Below are 13,200 nucleotides of genomic sequence, written 5' to 3' on the forward strand. Positions count from 1 at the left end.
GTACTTCAAGAGATTGATGAGGCCAGGGACTTGGGAGTGTTGGTGGATAGGGAGATGAAGTTTAGGGGGCACATTGCAAAAGTAGCTAAATCAGCTCATCAACTCACTTGGTTGGTGAAAAATACCTTGACGAGCAGAGACAAGCAAGTTATTGTACCTCTGTGCCGAGCCCTGATAAGACCTCTTCTCGACTATTGTGCCCAGATTTGGTCACCTCGGTTCCTTCTTAATGGGGAGGAGGTGGAAAGGATCCAGAGGCGAGTGACTAAGATGATAGCAGGTCTATGGAATGAACCATATGAGAACAAGTTGAAGATTTGTGGGTTGCAGAAACTAGTTGATAGGCGGAAAAGGGGAGATATGATTGAGACATTCAAATTGCTAAAAGGATTCTATAGGATCAATTCAGAGGATATTTTTGAGATCAGGACTGGTGGTGGTGGGAGAACTAGGCAACACCTATGGAAGCTGGGCAAGAGTGTGGTTAGAGGGGGCGTTAGAGCTGGGTTCTTTACTTTTAGAGTAGTAAATGAGTGGAATAAGCTGCCAGAGTCTGTTGTGGGTGCTATGACAGTGAGCGAGCTCAAGGCAGGGTATGATAGATACTGCGAGAATGTCGAATAGTTGTGTGGACATGATGTTTAGGGCCTCCCTCGATGAGTCTAAGGACTCCCTGGAGTAGCCCGAAATAATAATAATAAAAACCATTCTCATACAGAGATGATAGGGCTTGTTCTTCCAGAAACTTGTATTTTTCATCTTGCAAAACAGGCAAACCAACCAGAAAAATGTATGCGATGTTTAACAGATATATTAGACTGACCTTGATGCTTTGGCCATCGAGATTAGTCTAAATCCAAGACAGTGAGCATTAGTGATCTTTCTTTCATGTTTTTTTTAATGGATATCCAGAAATATGACATGAGATTTAAATCAGAATTTGCAGGCAATGCAAAGCATTTAATATTATTTTTCACCTTCATTTTTTTGTTTCTTTAAAATAATGGTATGACAGAGGATTAGTTCTTTCCTTTATGACTTTGGATTGTTTCCTCAGCTGGGAATATCTTCTCTTTTTCAAACTTTGATATATTTATCACTGTTTTTTATGCCATCATCAAATTCCTGACACTATACCTTCAGGGGTGTACAAGGGATTTTTATACCATCTGTTGTAATTAGTGATCTGAGAATATTCAGTGATCTGATATTGGTGTTTAATGAACTCTTCCTTTTGACGTTTTCAGTGTTGCTAAAAAAAACTGTCATTAGAAATCACAACTTCCCTCCATTCTGACTTGGTCCATTTTAATTTTCTGCTTTTTTCTCCCTTTGAGAAGAGGATGTTTATTGTTATTAACAGGACATCTTCATGGAGTCCCAATTCACCAGAGATACTCACACTAACAATTCTTAACACATTACTTATCATATCTCTCTCTCTCTCTCTCTCTTTATATATATAATATGATATATATAAATATATGTAGAAAGTTTTTTACCTTGGGTATAATATATGTTAAAGATACCCAAGGTAAAAAACTTTCTACATATATTTTTAAACCTGGTTTTACTCTATTTCCCAAGTAAGCAAACAGACAAGTAAATCAATTTTGCGCCTGCAAGTCTGGGTGACCCTGCACGTAGTGCAACTCGTGGTAAAGGTGGAATAAGCTCTGATCACTATTCTTAATATTTACCCTTAATGTAAAGCACATCTCCTGGAGGAGATGTATGATGCTGTGTATTAAAGGCAAGGGGGCCACTACCCAGACCAGTTTCCCTTTGTTTAAGTGTGGGGATACTATTCCAAAAACTCGTGAAATCCCCCAGATCACCCAATAATGAGCGACCCGCAGGATCAGAAAGTCAGAATCTCAGAAATGCTCATTTGCTCATCTGGAAGGGTAATAGCAAACAGCCGTACCTCAGTTAACTTTACGGGTTATAGCATTGCCATTCATTACCCCCCCAATCAGGCCCTGGGTGACAGCAACAGCCAAGCTTCAGTTAAAACTTCACGGGCTACAGCATTCCCATTCATCACCCAAGCTACCAACCAGTTCCGACCTTTATTTAGGTCTCATCAGTGGGAGCCAGGCTTAGAAATACTAAGATTTAAGTAATACAGAGCTTATAAGTATTTTATCAAAACAAGTTACCATAAGGTGCTTTGACTTTATACGTTAAAGATACCAAGCTATTTTAAACCTGGTTTTACTCCATTTCCCAAGTAAGCAAACAGACAAGTAAGTCAAGTTTGCGCCTGCAAGTAGTGCAAGTCTGGGTGACCCCGCATGTAGTGCAACTCGCGGTAAAGATGGAATAAGCTCTGATCACTATTCTTAATATTTACCCTTAATGCAAATCACATCTCCTGGAGGAGATGTATGATGCTATGTATTAAAGGCATGGGGGCCACTACCCAGACTGGTTTCGAACTTTATTGAGGTCTCATCAGTGGGAGCCAGGCTTAGAAATACTAAGATTTAAGTAATATAGAGCTTATAAGTATTTTACCAAAACAAGTTACCACAAGGTGCTTTGACCTTATTAAATAAAAATCTCAGGATGAGAGATAGATGTAGAAATTTTTTTACCTTGGGTATAATATACGTTAAAGATACCAAGCTATTTTAAACCTTGTTTTACTCCATTTCCCAAGTAAGCAAACAGACAAGTAAATCAAGTTTGCTCCTGCAAGTAGTGCAAGTCTGGGTGACCCTGCACGTAGTGCAAGGCTAGGCAACTCGTGGTAAAGGTGGAATAAGCTCTGATTACTATTCTTAATATTTACCCTTAATGCAAAGCACATCTCCTGGAGGAGATGTATGATGCTATGTATTAAAGGCAAGGGGCCCATACCCAGACCTGTTTCGACCTTTATTGAGGTCTCATCAGTGGGAGCCAGGCTTAGAAATACTAAGATTTAAGTAATACATAGCTTATAAGTATTTTACCAAAACAAGTTACCATAAGGTGCTTTGACCTTATTAAATAAATATCTCAGGATGAGAGATAGATGTAAAAAAACTTTCTGCAAACTACCCTACAAACCGCATCAAAAAGAAAACAACAGAATTAATCAAATCGATGATCACATGGCCAGAGGAAACAACCATAAAACTTATACCTCATTGTCTTAAAATTTGGAATCTACTGATTGGAACTATACTAGAAGAAGCGGGGTAGACAATGCATCTTGGAGTGATAGTTGATAGAAATTTGATGTTTAGGGCATATTGTGAAGATGGTGACAGTAACCTAAAGGATTACTGCAATACTAAGAAGGGCGTTTACTACAAAGATAACAGCAGTGTATTTAATTGTATAAAGTCCTAATCAGACCACATGTGGATTGTTGGGCTCAAATCTCTTCACTAGAATTTGAAGAGTGACCTTGAAAAGGGTACAGAAGTGGATAATAGTGAAGAAAGAGGTATAGTGAGATAGAGGACATTAGTCCTCTTTTTCCTGCATAGAATCCAGCATTTTTCAGGAGCTTTTTGTGGTACCATCCCCAAATGGCTGAGTGGTTAGCATATCCACTCTCCAGCTAAGAGGCTGTGGGTTCGAATCCCACCAAGGGCGTGGATGTTTGTGATTGTTCTATTAACTAGTTACCATATGTACTGCTGTGACCTGTGTCCTGGTACAGTATGACCCTTGATGCCTTTACACCATAAATCTCCAGATGTGAGAGCAGTATTCAATAGTTGGGCAAAATTCATGATTTGTATAAGGTTAGGAGTTGTTTGGAGTTAAAGTAACTCCTCGAGCAAAAGAAAGTACCTAATTTTTGACATGCAGAGGAGGCAATATTTGTGATATGTTTGTGCCAGGAGAGATTTTTTCTAGCATTGAAGTTGACAAGGTTATCTAAATCCTATTGATGAATGTTTGAATATCAGAATTTAAGATAGTTGAGGGGTTAGAGTTTTGGTGGGTGTGGTGCTTTGGAAGGTTTGTCAAACAAAAAGGAGGAGTGCAATGGGCTATCATCAGCAAAACTGTGTATTGGATTGGTAGATTTTTTATATATAGAAGGAAGAGGGCAGAAAAAAGAAAACAACTGAGCCTTATGGGACCCCAAGTGAGTATCTAGTCAGCAAGCTGGCTACTCATTTTCAGAAGTTAGGGAGTAGATAGACCAAATGATGGAAGATTACTTAACAGACTTTTGTGCCAAACTTGGTCAAAAACCTTAGAGATATATCATATCTTATATCTGATATCTTATCCAACTCCCCATTTCTGAATATATTTACATGAAGATTTCTTAATATCAGAAGCACCTCAAGGTCTTTTTTTTATCTCGCATATGAAGTGGTGTTTTTTTTTTTTTTTTTGACAATGTACAACAGTATGGCATACTGGCACCTTTATTAACAACAACACAACATACGAATGCAGTACAGTTTTAATTTTCAACTTTTCCTGCTATCAAAGAATGCTTACTAGCACCTATTGTTTTACAAAAATAAGCACTTATATGAAGTACTGGTGTGCTATAGGCACTGGTGTACCTATAGCACACCAGTGCCATGTGAAAGACACAGCTAAGGATTGAGAAAGAAGAAATCTATTGGCATTTTTCTTGAAAAGCTTAAGGCTGAAGTTTGAAAAACATTATGAGAAAGACTGTTCTAGAGGACAAAAGTAGATGGAATAAATGAGGAAGAGGAGAAGCAGGTTTTTGATGTGTTTGCAATGTACTGAAAACAGATATTAGGTGGCTGCTGCCCTTGTTTTAACTGTTTTAGCTTTAAAACATGAGCTGCTGCTCTTGTTAACTGGTGTTCACTGTTGTGAACACAGATCATAACAGTGACATGGAAATACCTGCAGAAGAGACACTGAACTGAAAAACTGCATCTATGTAGAGGTTGTGAGTCTGTGAGGGAAGGATCATCATTGAGCAGAATCACTCCCCTCTGGACAGCATCAAGAATATTTAGGGAGGTTTCAGGTGCACCACCCCAAAATGTATGAACATAGCATTCAAAGGATGGGCAAATTTGGGATTTTTATAGGCTTAGTAGCTGGGTGGATGTAAAATAGCATCTTCAATGGAAAAGAATTACTAGTTTTTTTTAGAGGCTGAGGAAACTATTGATGTGATGTGTTTTTCCAGCAGAGGCTTGGAGGTGAATGTCAGTCCAGGAAGAGAGATCTGATCGTATCTTGTGATTTGTATATTATTGGGGGTAATGTGAGCTGAGATCCCTTTTGTGAGAGAAAAAGCAGGACTGCATTTTGGTGGCATTGAAGATGAGTGACCAGGCTATCCTTACTGCACTGAAAGATGGTTTGGAGATCAGAGTTTAAAACAGTTGGTTTGCAGATATCTTGAAGTTTTGGGGATATTAGAGAACTACATAGCTTTTTGAAAGAATAGGATGAATAGAGTGTACGATCATCAACAGAGCTGTAGTATAGTGTAAAAATAATCATATTAAAAATTCTGAATATTTTTACGTATTAATTATGCTTGTTAGTTTTTGTTTTCATTCACGCAGTGTCTGCACTTGTGATGTACTCGTTATGAAAATGTTATATTAGAAGTAACATGTAAAGAAGTAAAAATATTGAAGTACTTACTAAACTGATTATTTGTGTTACTTATAAGAAAGTTTGTTGTATTTTAAAATGTTGAATTTTGTGTTTGTGAAAGACTTTCTCTTAGCGCTAATGGATACAGCGAGTCAGCCATTTTATTGCAGTGCGTAGTTTCTGACTTTTGTGAAGTGCGCATGCTCCTGGAGAGAACTTGATGTGTGATTGACAGCTGACAAGGAAAGTGTTGCGTATCCAAGTTACAGTTGTAAACAAGAGAGCGTTCGGAAAGTTTTAAGAACACTGGCCGAGATATATTCAAGTTGGAAGGAACTTGATTTTTTGTGTGCGGCAGTCAAAAGAATTTTCATAATGTATTCCGAAAAGGGAATAGTGAAAATAATAGGTTTCAAGCAGGAATAAGTAATGAATAAAAGGGAAGTCTTGAAACTATAAGTTTTATATAAGTTGGCCGGTAAATATTCAAGTTAGAAGAAACTTGATATTTGTTTTTGTGTGTGGCAGTCGGAAGATATTTTATAGTGTATTCCGAGAAAAAGGAATAGTGGAAATAATATGTTTCAAGGAGAAATAAGTAATGAATAAAAGGAAATCTTGAAACTGTAAGTTTTTAAGGTGGAATAAGTTAAGACTGTCAATTTAGTATTGTGAATGAAAGGAGAACTTGTTGCTTACATTCTAAAGTGAATGTTTTTCTTAGAGAAAATAATGATAATGGAGTTTTATAAGTATTAAGAATGCCTGAAAGTGAAAGTTTAGAAAATATATTGAATTAAGAAGATTTTTAGGTATTAAAGGTGCCTGATCTGATGAGTATTACTACTAAAAGGAAAACAGGATATAGTCAAGAAGACTTTATGTATGTTACATTGATTGATGAAAAGGATCCTGAAAATGAAGTACAGAACCTTGTAACTTCTGGAAAAGAGCCTTAACAGAAAGAGAAAAAGACTATGAACATTTTTTTTGTGATTGTGAAAGAAAAAGTGTTTAGTCTTAAGAGTAAGTTTATATTTTTAAATAAGGCCTTGGATCCATATAATCTGTAGTTATAGTTATGTATTATTACTAGAAGTGTATATATATTGTTTTAGTTTTATTAAATGTGTTTATTTTGTACTTGGTATTGAGTCAATGATTAGTTGGATTCTGAAAGAGTGAGTTAAAGTTATTGCACCAATTGAAGTGAACTCTTTGTGCAAATATAATAACATATAGGGACACTCGGAGTCAAAATAAAAATAATTGTTAGTAAAAGAGATTTATATAATAAATCACCTCATAAGTATATACTATATATAGAGAGAATAATAATATACATAAAGAGGGAAGTATATATAAAATACTCATTAAAAATAACAGTAGGATTGGTGGTGATTGAGAATAGTTCATTTATATGTTAGCGTAGAGTGGTTAGCATATCCACTTTCCAGCCAAAAGGCTGCGGGTTCAAATCCCATCGTGGGCATGGATGTTTGCGATTGTGAAAATACTAGTGGTGGTGGGCGGTAGTGGCATTGGTGTATATAATGATAGTTACAGTTCATTGTAGTTGGTGGATTGATTGGTGGAGACAGAGTTGTAGAATAGGTGCTCTCCCTCGATGAGCCCTTGGTCTACCTGGAGGTGTCATATAATAATATATAGGAAAAAGAGGATAGATGATAGGACAGAGCACAGAGGCACTCCTGCATTGGTGGGAAAACTCAAAAAGAATGTGCTGTCCACCATGACACATAGTGAACAATAAGAGAGAAAGCCAGCTATTCAATTATAGAGAAAGGCAGGTAAATCCAAGGAGGCAATTAGCAAAGCTGACCTCGATGGCAAACACAATCAAAAGCCCTGGAAATGTCATGAGGAACAGCATTTCTTTGAACATTTCCATGGTATTGTTTCCAGTATTGGATGATGTAGGCTAATAGATCAGCTGTGGATCTGGATTTGCACATTCCCACTGGTAATTAACTGATGGGCATGTGGGTTGAGTGGAGAGTTTGACTGCTGATGATTTTCTCCATTATTTTGGAGAGGACTGAAATGATGGTGATTGGTCAGTAGCTGGATGGCAAACTGTTATCTCCCATTTTTTGGAATACAGTGTTATCTCGCTAATCCGAACCTCTTTAGTCCAAACCGTCTAGTAATCCGAACTGCAATTTGAAATAAAAAAAAGTTTTATTTATTACGTATTATTATTTTGTGTGCTGTTATTTTGCCCCTCCATTGTTGCAATCAACGGATCAGAACATAATACAATCCATTAAATTAAAATATCGTAAAGACCTGTTTTTAAATGTAATTTACCAAAATTATGACGTTACCACATCAATAAAAAATATAAATTTGAATGATGTAGCATTCTCAGTTGCTGCTGCTTGGGAAGCCTCGAGCCTGAAGTAATTCGAGCGGCATGGAAAAAACTGTGGCTTTCTAGAATTTACCAAGATAACTACGGTGATATGCAAAAAGAGGAAATTCAAAACGTGCATAATTTAGTTAAAAATAAAAATCCAGATGTTGAAATTTAAACAAACAGATGTTCTGGAATGGATTACAGGTAGAACCAAAAGTAAATTCGAAATCAAATCAGCTGATGAAATTATAAATCTTACCTGGAATACTCGGTATGGAAATTCTGCTGTAATTCTCATATCCAGTTTATTTTTGTTTTTATAGATAGGTACTATGAGATCTATTTCAGTAATCTAGAATTTGACCCAATGACTAGCTGTATGACAAAGTTAACTCCATATTTGAGCATTTCTGATCAGATATTATTTGCTTTGCTTTTCCTCATTTCAGGTGTCTGGTGACTTTCTTCTTCCTCAAATATAGATAGGTACTCCTGATTACATTTCTCTTGACTAATTAGACCACTTCTTGTTTCATTCAGCAATCTTTCAAAGTAATTACTTCAGATATTGAGAATATCTTTATCACCTTTATCTCTCTGATTCCTTTTGCAGTATTCTTTCCTCCATTTCTAAGCTTCTTCAATAACCTGAAAAATATTTTTCCATCTTCCTGATTTATATATCTTCTATATTCTTACCATATTCTTACCAAAGATGAAATTTGACTTTTGTTCAGTGTGTTCATTCAAGTAATTCATAATGATTCTTCCTTTTGTTTGCCATGTAGAAAAGTACTCTTTAGGATTGTCCTTGACCTGCTTGGTTAATTTTCTCTCATAATCAGATTTTGCCTTCCTTACTGTGCTAACCACACTTCTGGCCTGTACTTTCTTTTGCAGATGAGCTTACTGATAACCTTTCTGCTTATTTACCCTCCATAACATTTTCTTCCACTGTAGCTTTTGATTAATAATGTTTCTCATTCATTTGACTTTCACCTGATCCATCTTTCTAACCTCTCAGGATTTTATCTAACACTTTTTTTTCTAACTACTCCCTGAATGTTTCACATTACCAATAATATCCTTCCCTCGCAGTTTTTTCTTTTGCTTCATGCTCTTGAGTTTGCTATAATTACCAGCTTCGTAATTCTACATGATTAGTCACTTCTGAGTTAAAAACTGCATGATCACTCTCTCCATTTGGAATCAGTGATTACAGACAGATTTTCTCAAGACTCTTAGTATCATATGCTCTTTCAAGTAATTATTTTTCAGCAGATGCATAATTATTTTTCTTCCTGTGTCCCCTTTTCTCCTTTCATTCTATGTCCCCATAGTTGAAATCCACCCAATAATTATTTTCTCTGTGCTCATTGAGCTAATATGCCAATGTATACCATCCATAGTCTCTCTCTTGTTTTACTCCCCAGCCCATAGTAGCAACTAACTGCATGTTTTGCTTTCTTTCTCTCATACTCAAGTTTCACCTTTCAAGTCATTTGTCCATGTTAATCTTTGTATGTGGAAAACAATTCTGCATTCTTTTGTAAGCCACCATCCTAATCCTAAAATCTGTTTTCATACCAGCACTCGTATTTTTTTTTTTTTTCATTCATACACCTTCTTAAGTATTCTGCAAATGAGCAGGTTCTTCTCTTAGTAGCAAAAACTTTCCTTCCATTGTCTTCTGTTCTGAGCTTTCTCTTTCAATCTTTCAAGGTTGTATACCTGTTTCCATTCAGCATGTCATCTAGCATTGTTTTCCTTACTCTTCTTTGGGTCTTTTTCTGTCTATTTTTCCTTCAATGGCATCTGATGATTCCATTTCCTCTCAGAATATGTCTGATCCTGTTTCCCTTTCTTCTTTTTATCCTCTTTAACAGACTTCTTTCTTCTTCTACTCTTTTTAAGGCCTCTTCATTAATTATTTTATCTGTCCATTTGATTTTTTCCATCCTTCTCCAAATCCACATCGCAAAGCTTTCCAAAATCTTAATATCTTCTTTCTTCAATGTCCAAGTTTCAGCTACATAGAGGGCAACACTCCACACATAACATTTTAGTAGCCTTTTCTTTAGTTTTCTGTCCATTTTACTTCTGAATAAATTCCATTTTCTATTAAAGGCATCTCCTACCATTGCTATTCTTGCTTTTATGTCACTTTTACATCTTCCATCACTGCTAATCATACTTCCTAGATATTTAAAAATACCTTTACTTAATTCAATTGTTCTCCATTTATTCTGATATCCATATTTGCCTCTTTCCTTGCTACTTTCATCACCTTTGTTTTTCTTATGTTAATTTTCATTGCATAATTGATACAGAACTCCAGTAATCTGTTCAACAGATGTTGTAGTCTTGTTTCAGTATATGATAATAATGCCTTGTCATCTGCATATTGTATTGCAAATATCTGTCTACCCCCAATCTTTATTCTTCTTCTGAATTCTCCAGTGCTTCTTTTAACATTGCTTTGAAATAAATGTTAAACAAAATTGGTGACAGAGAACAGCATTGTCTTACTCCTCATCCAATGATACCTCTTCCGATGTACTATATATGTCTCTCACCATGGCAGTTTGTCCCATTTATAGTGAAATAATTATCCTTCTGTCTTTCCAAACTATACCAATCTTTTCCATTACTTCCACCATCTTATCCCATTTTACAAAGTCAAAAACTTTTTCAAAATCTATATAACAGATATATGTATTAAAACCAAGCTGACATTTAATACATATTTTAGGCTATGCATGTCTTAACACAAAAAAATTATGAATTTAAACATATGACAATTAGCCTTAAAAAATAAACACACATAGTTACTAATAATAATAATAATGAAACAAGAACAATAAAAATAACTTATCTAAATTCATTTCTTTATCTTTAGTAAGCATCCCTTTTTACTACTTGACAGTATCCTGTCTGATTATTATTACAATTCTGATTCTCAAAACACTTATTAAAATATTGCTGAAAAAAGGATTTTATGTTTCATTCCATTAAACAATAATGAATTTTTAAATTTACTGAACTTAATACATTTTTCTTTTCAAAAATATGTTTATTAAAAAAAAATCGGATTTCTACTCCTAGGTGGTCTTAATTATTTTGTCAGATCATGGAATGACAACTACTGAAGAAGATAAAACTATACTAATAAACATTGAACCATATATTGATAGTGATGACATCCAATATGTTTTAGACAAAGGACCATTTCTTATGATACAACCAAACGAAAATAAAATTGAAAAGGTATGTATATCCTATATTTCTGAAAATTATTTCATGTTACTCTGAAAATTTTACATACATTTTGATATTAAAATATAAACTAAAGTAGTATTACTAATAATCGAGTTATCAAATTAAGCTATATGTTTCAGTCAATTTTGTATATCAGCTTGCATGTATATTTTATCTGTATTATTGCACTTCTCCACCTTCTTAGTTGTTGCAGATAATGTGTTTCTGACTATAAGCATTTATATTTGTTTGTTATTGTAGTTAAGTTAGCACCAATCAATAACTATGTCATATCAGAAAATGTTAAAATTGGCGCATGATACTTATGAAAATCATATCAGATTTCCACCTTACCTCAGTCCTGAAGATATTTTCAGGTGCAAACTTTGTTTGCTTACACTTGGATAAAGGATTAAACTAAATTTATTATAGTCTAACCAAGTGCAAAATAAACTTACAACAAAAATACAGTGGATTGCTTATACTGAAATAAATTGTTTTAACAGTACCATGACACTGAGCTAGTTTGAGGATGGCAGTATCAAATTGCATACTCAGAAGGATAAATCAGGTGGGAGGCAAATGAGTAAGAACAGTAAGTAGGAACTGCAGAAAAAATAAATAATTAAAATTTAATATACACACACACACTTTTTAAAAAATGTGAATGCTTGAACATCTTTCTCTAAATCCAGAGTAATTTAATAATAAGGTGAGACACCTTTTGGTAACTTGTATAGGTGAAATATGACTACTCCATTGCTTCCACCTTTGTATCACCACCTCTGGGTCTGGCTCCCACTGACGAGATCTCAGTGAAGGTCGAAACCGGTCTGGGTAGTGGCCCTACCCTTAATGCATAGCATTATACATGTCTGCAAGGAGATGTGCTTTGCATTATGGGAGATACTAAGACAAGGAGTGATGAGAGCTTGGTCCACCTTTACCACGAGTTGCCTCAGTCCTGAAGATACATCAGGCGCAAACTTTGTTTGCCTACACTTGGATAAAGGATTAAATTAAATTTATTATATTAAATTTGGATGCTGTGTAAGGGGAAAAGGTAATCAGTAGACTTATGAGCACCACAAAACACAGCAATCAGCATAATTGAGATGGGTAAAATCAAATTATAAGGTTAAATAATTAAACAAGCCAAAGCATAAGCTGACTTGCCAGGAACTTTCAATATGCTTTCTTCTTTTCCTTGACTGCCTTTTTAACTTCTTGAGTTCACTCTGGAGTTTTGATTTTTCTGTCCTTGCAAATTACCACATGCCTCTCTGGCTGAATTGATCAAAGTTTTCTTTAGGGTTTGCCACTAAATCTTCAAGTTTGGTTATTGTTTTCAAACTCCTTCAGTTTTTCTTGAATAATGTTTCTGTATTTGAGTCTGCAGTTCACATCTGATAGCTGTTCAACTTTGATTCATTTCAAAACTTTCTTACACGCCCTTCTTTTCAATATGAAGTTCAATTTTATCCTGCTCAACACTAAATGGGGATCACATCTTATTTCAAATCTTCTGTATGCTGAACCAGATAATATCCTCTTTATCCTGAACCAGTGGGAAAACATTGCAATCAACTATAACATAGTCAGTGAGACTTTTCGTATTTCTTCCATCTTCTCTCCATGTGAATTTGTTCACATTTTTATGTTGGAACATGGTGTTAGTAATAACTAGTCCTTGTCCTGAGCAGAAATCTAGCAGGCACTTACCATTATTATTAGCTTTGCTCTTTTCTCCAAATTTTCCCACCATTCTTGTATGTCTGGTAATTATTTCCTACTCTACTATTTAGCTCCAACAAGGATCAACTTTTCCTTTTTCATTTGTCAACTGCCTTCTCTAATGCCTGAAAAAAGTTCTGCACTTCTTCTTTATTAGAACCTTCTGTTTGACCATAAACACAAATATGTTCAGTTTCCCATTCTGATATTAGCTCACATCCCTCTACTTGATACTGCCTGCCATTCAAGAAGATTATCCTTTCATTTAGTATTTA

The 13,200-nt window shown here is 35.2% G+C and overlaps 1 protein-coding gene across 1 annotated transcript in view; it reads left to right on the forward strand.

Moving 5' to 3' along the window:
- The window catches only part of LOC150093652 (glycerophosphocholine cholinephosphodiesterase ENPP6-like), a 92,202-nt gene that overhangs the window by 31,498 nt on the left and 47,504 nt on the right, over positions 1 to 13,200 (forward strand). Inside the window, exon 5 of the mRNA XM_090412808.1 lies at positions 11,039 to 11,200. Coding sequence (XP_090268934.1) covers positions 11,039 to 11,200 — 162 coding nt within the window. The remainder of the gene's footprint in view (positions 1 to 11,038; positions 11,201 to 13,200) is intronic.

Source organism: Typopeltis vanoorti, chromosome 23 (assembly GCF_054136105.1).
Source record: "Typopeltis vanoorti isolate ZY-2024b chromosome 23, IOZ_Tvanoo_1.0, whole genome shotgun sequence".
Taxonomy (NCBI): domain Eukaryota; kingdom Metazoa; phylum Arthropoda; class Arachnida; order Uropygi; family Thelyphonidae; genus Typopeltis; species Typopeltis vanoorti.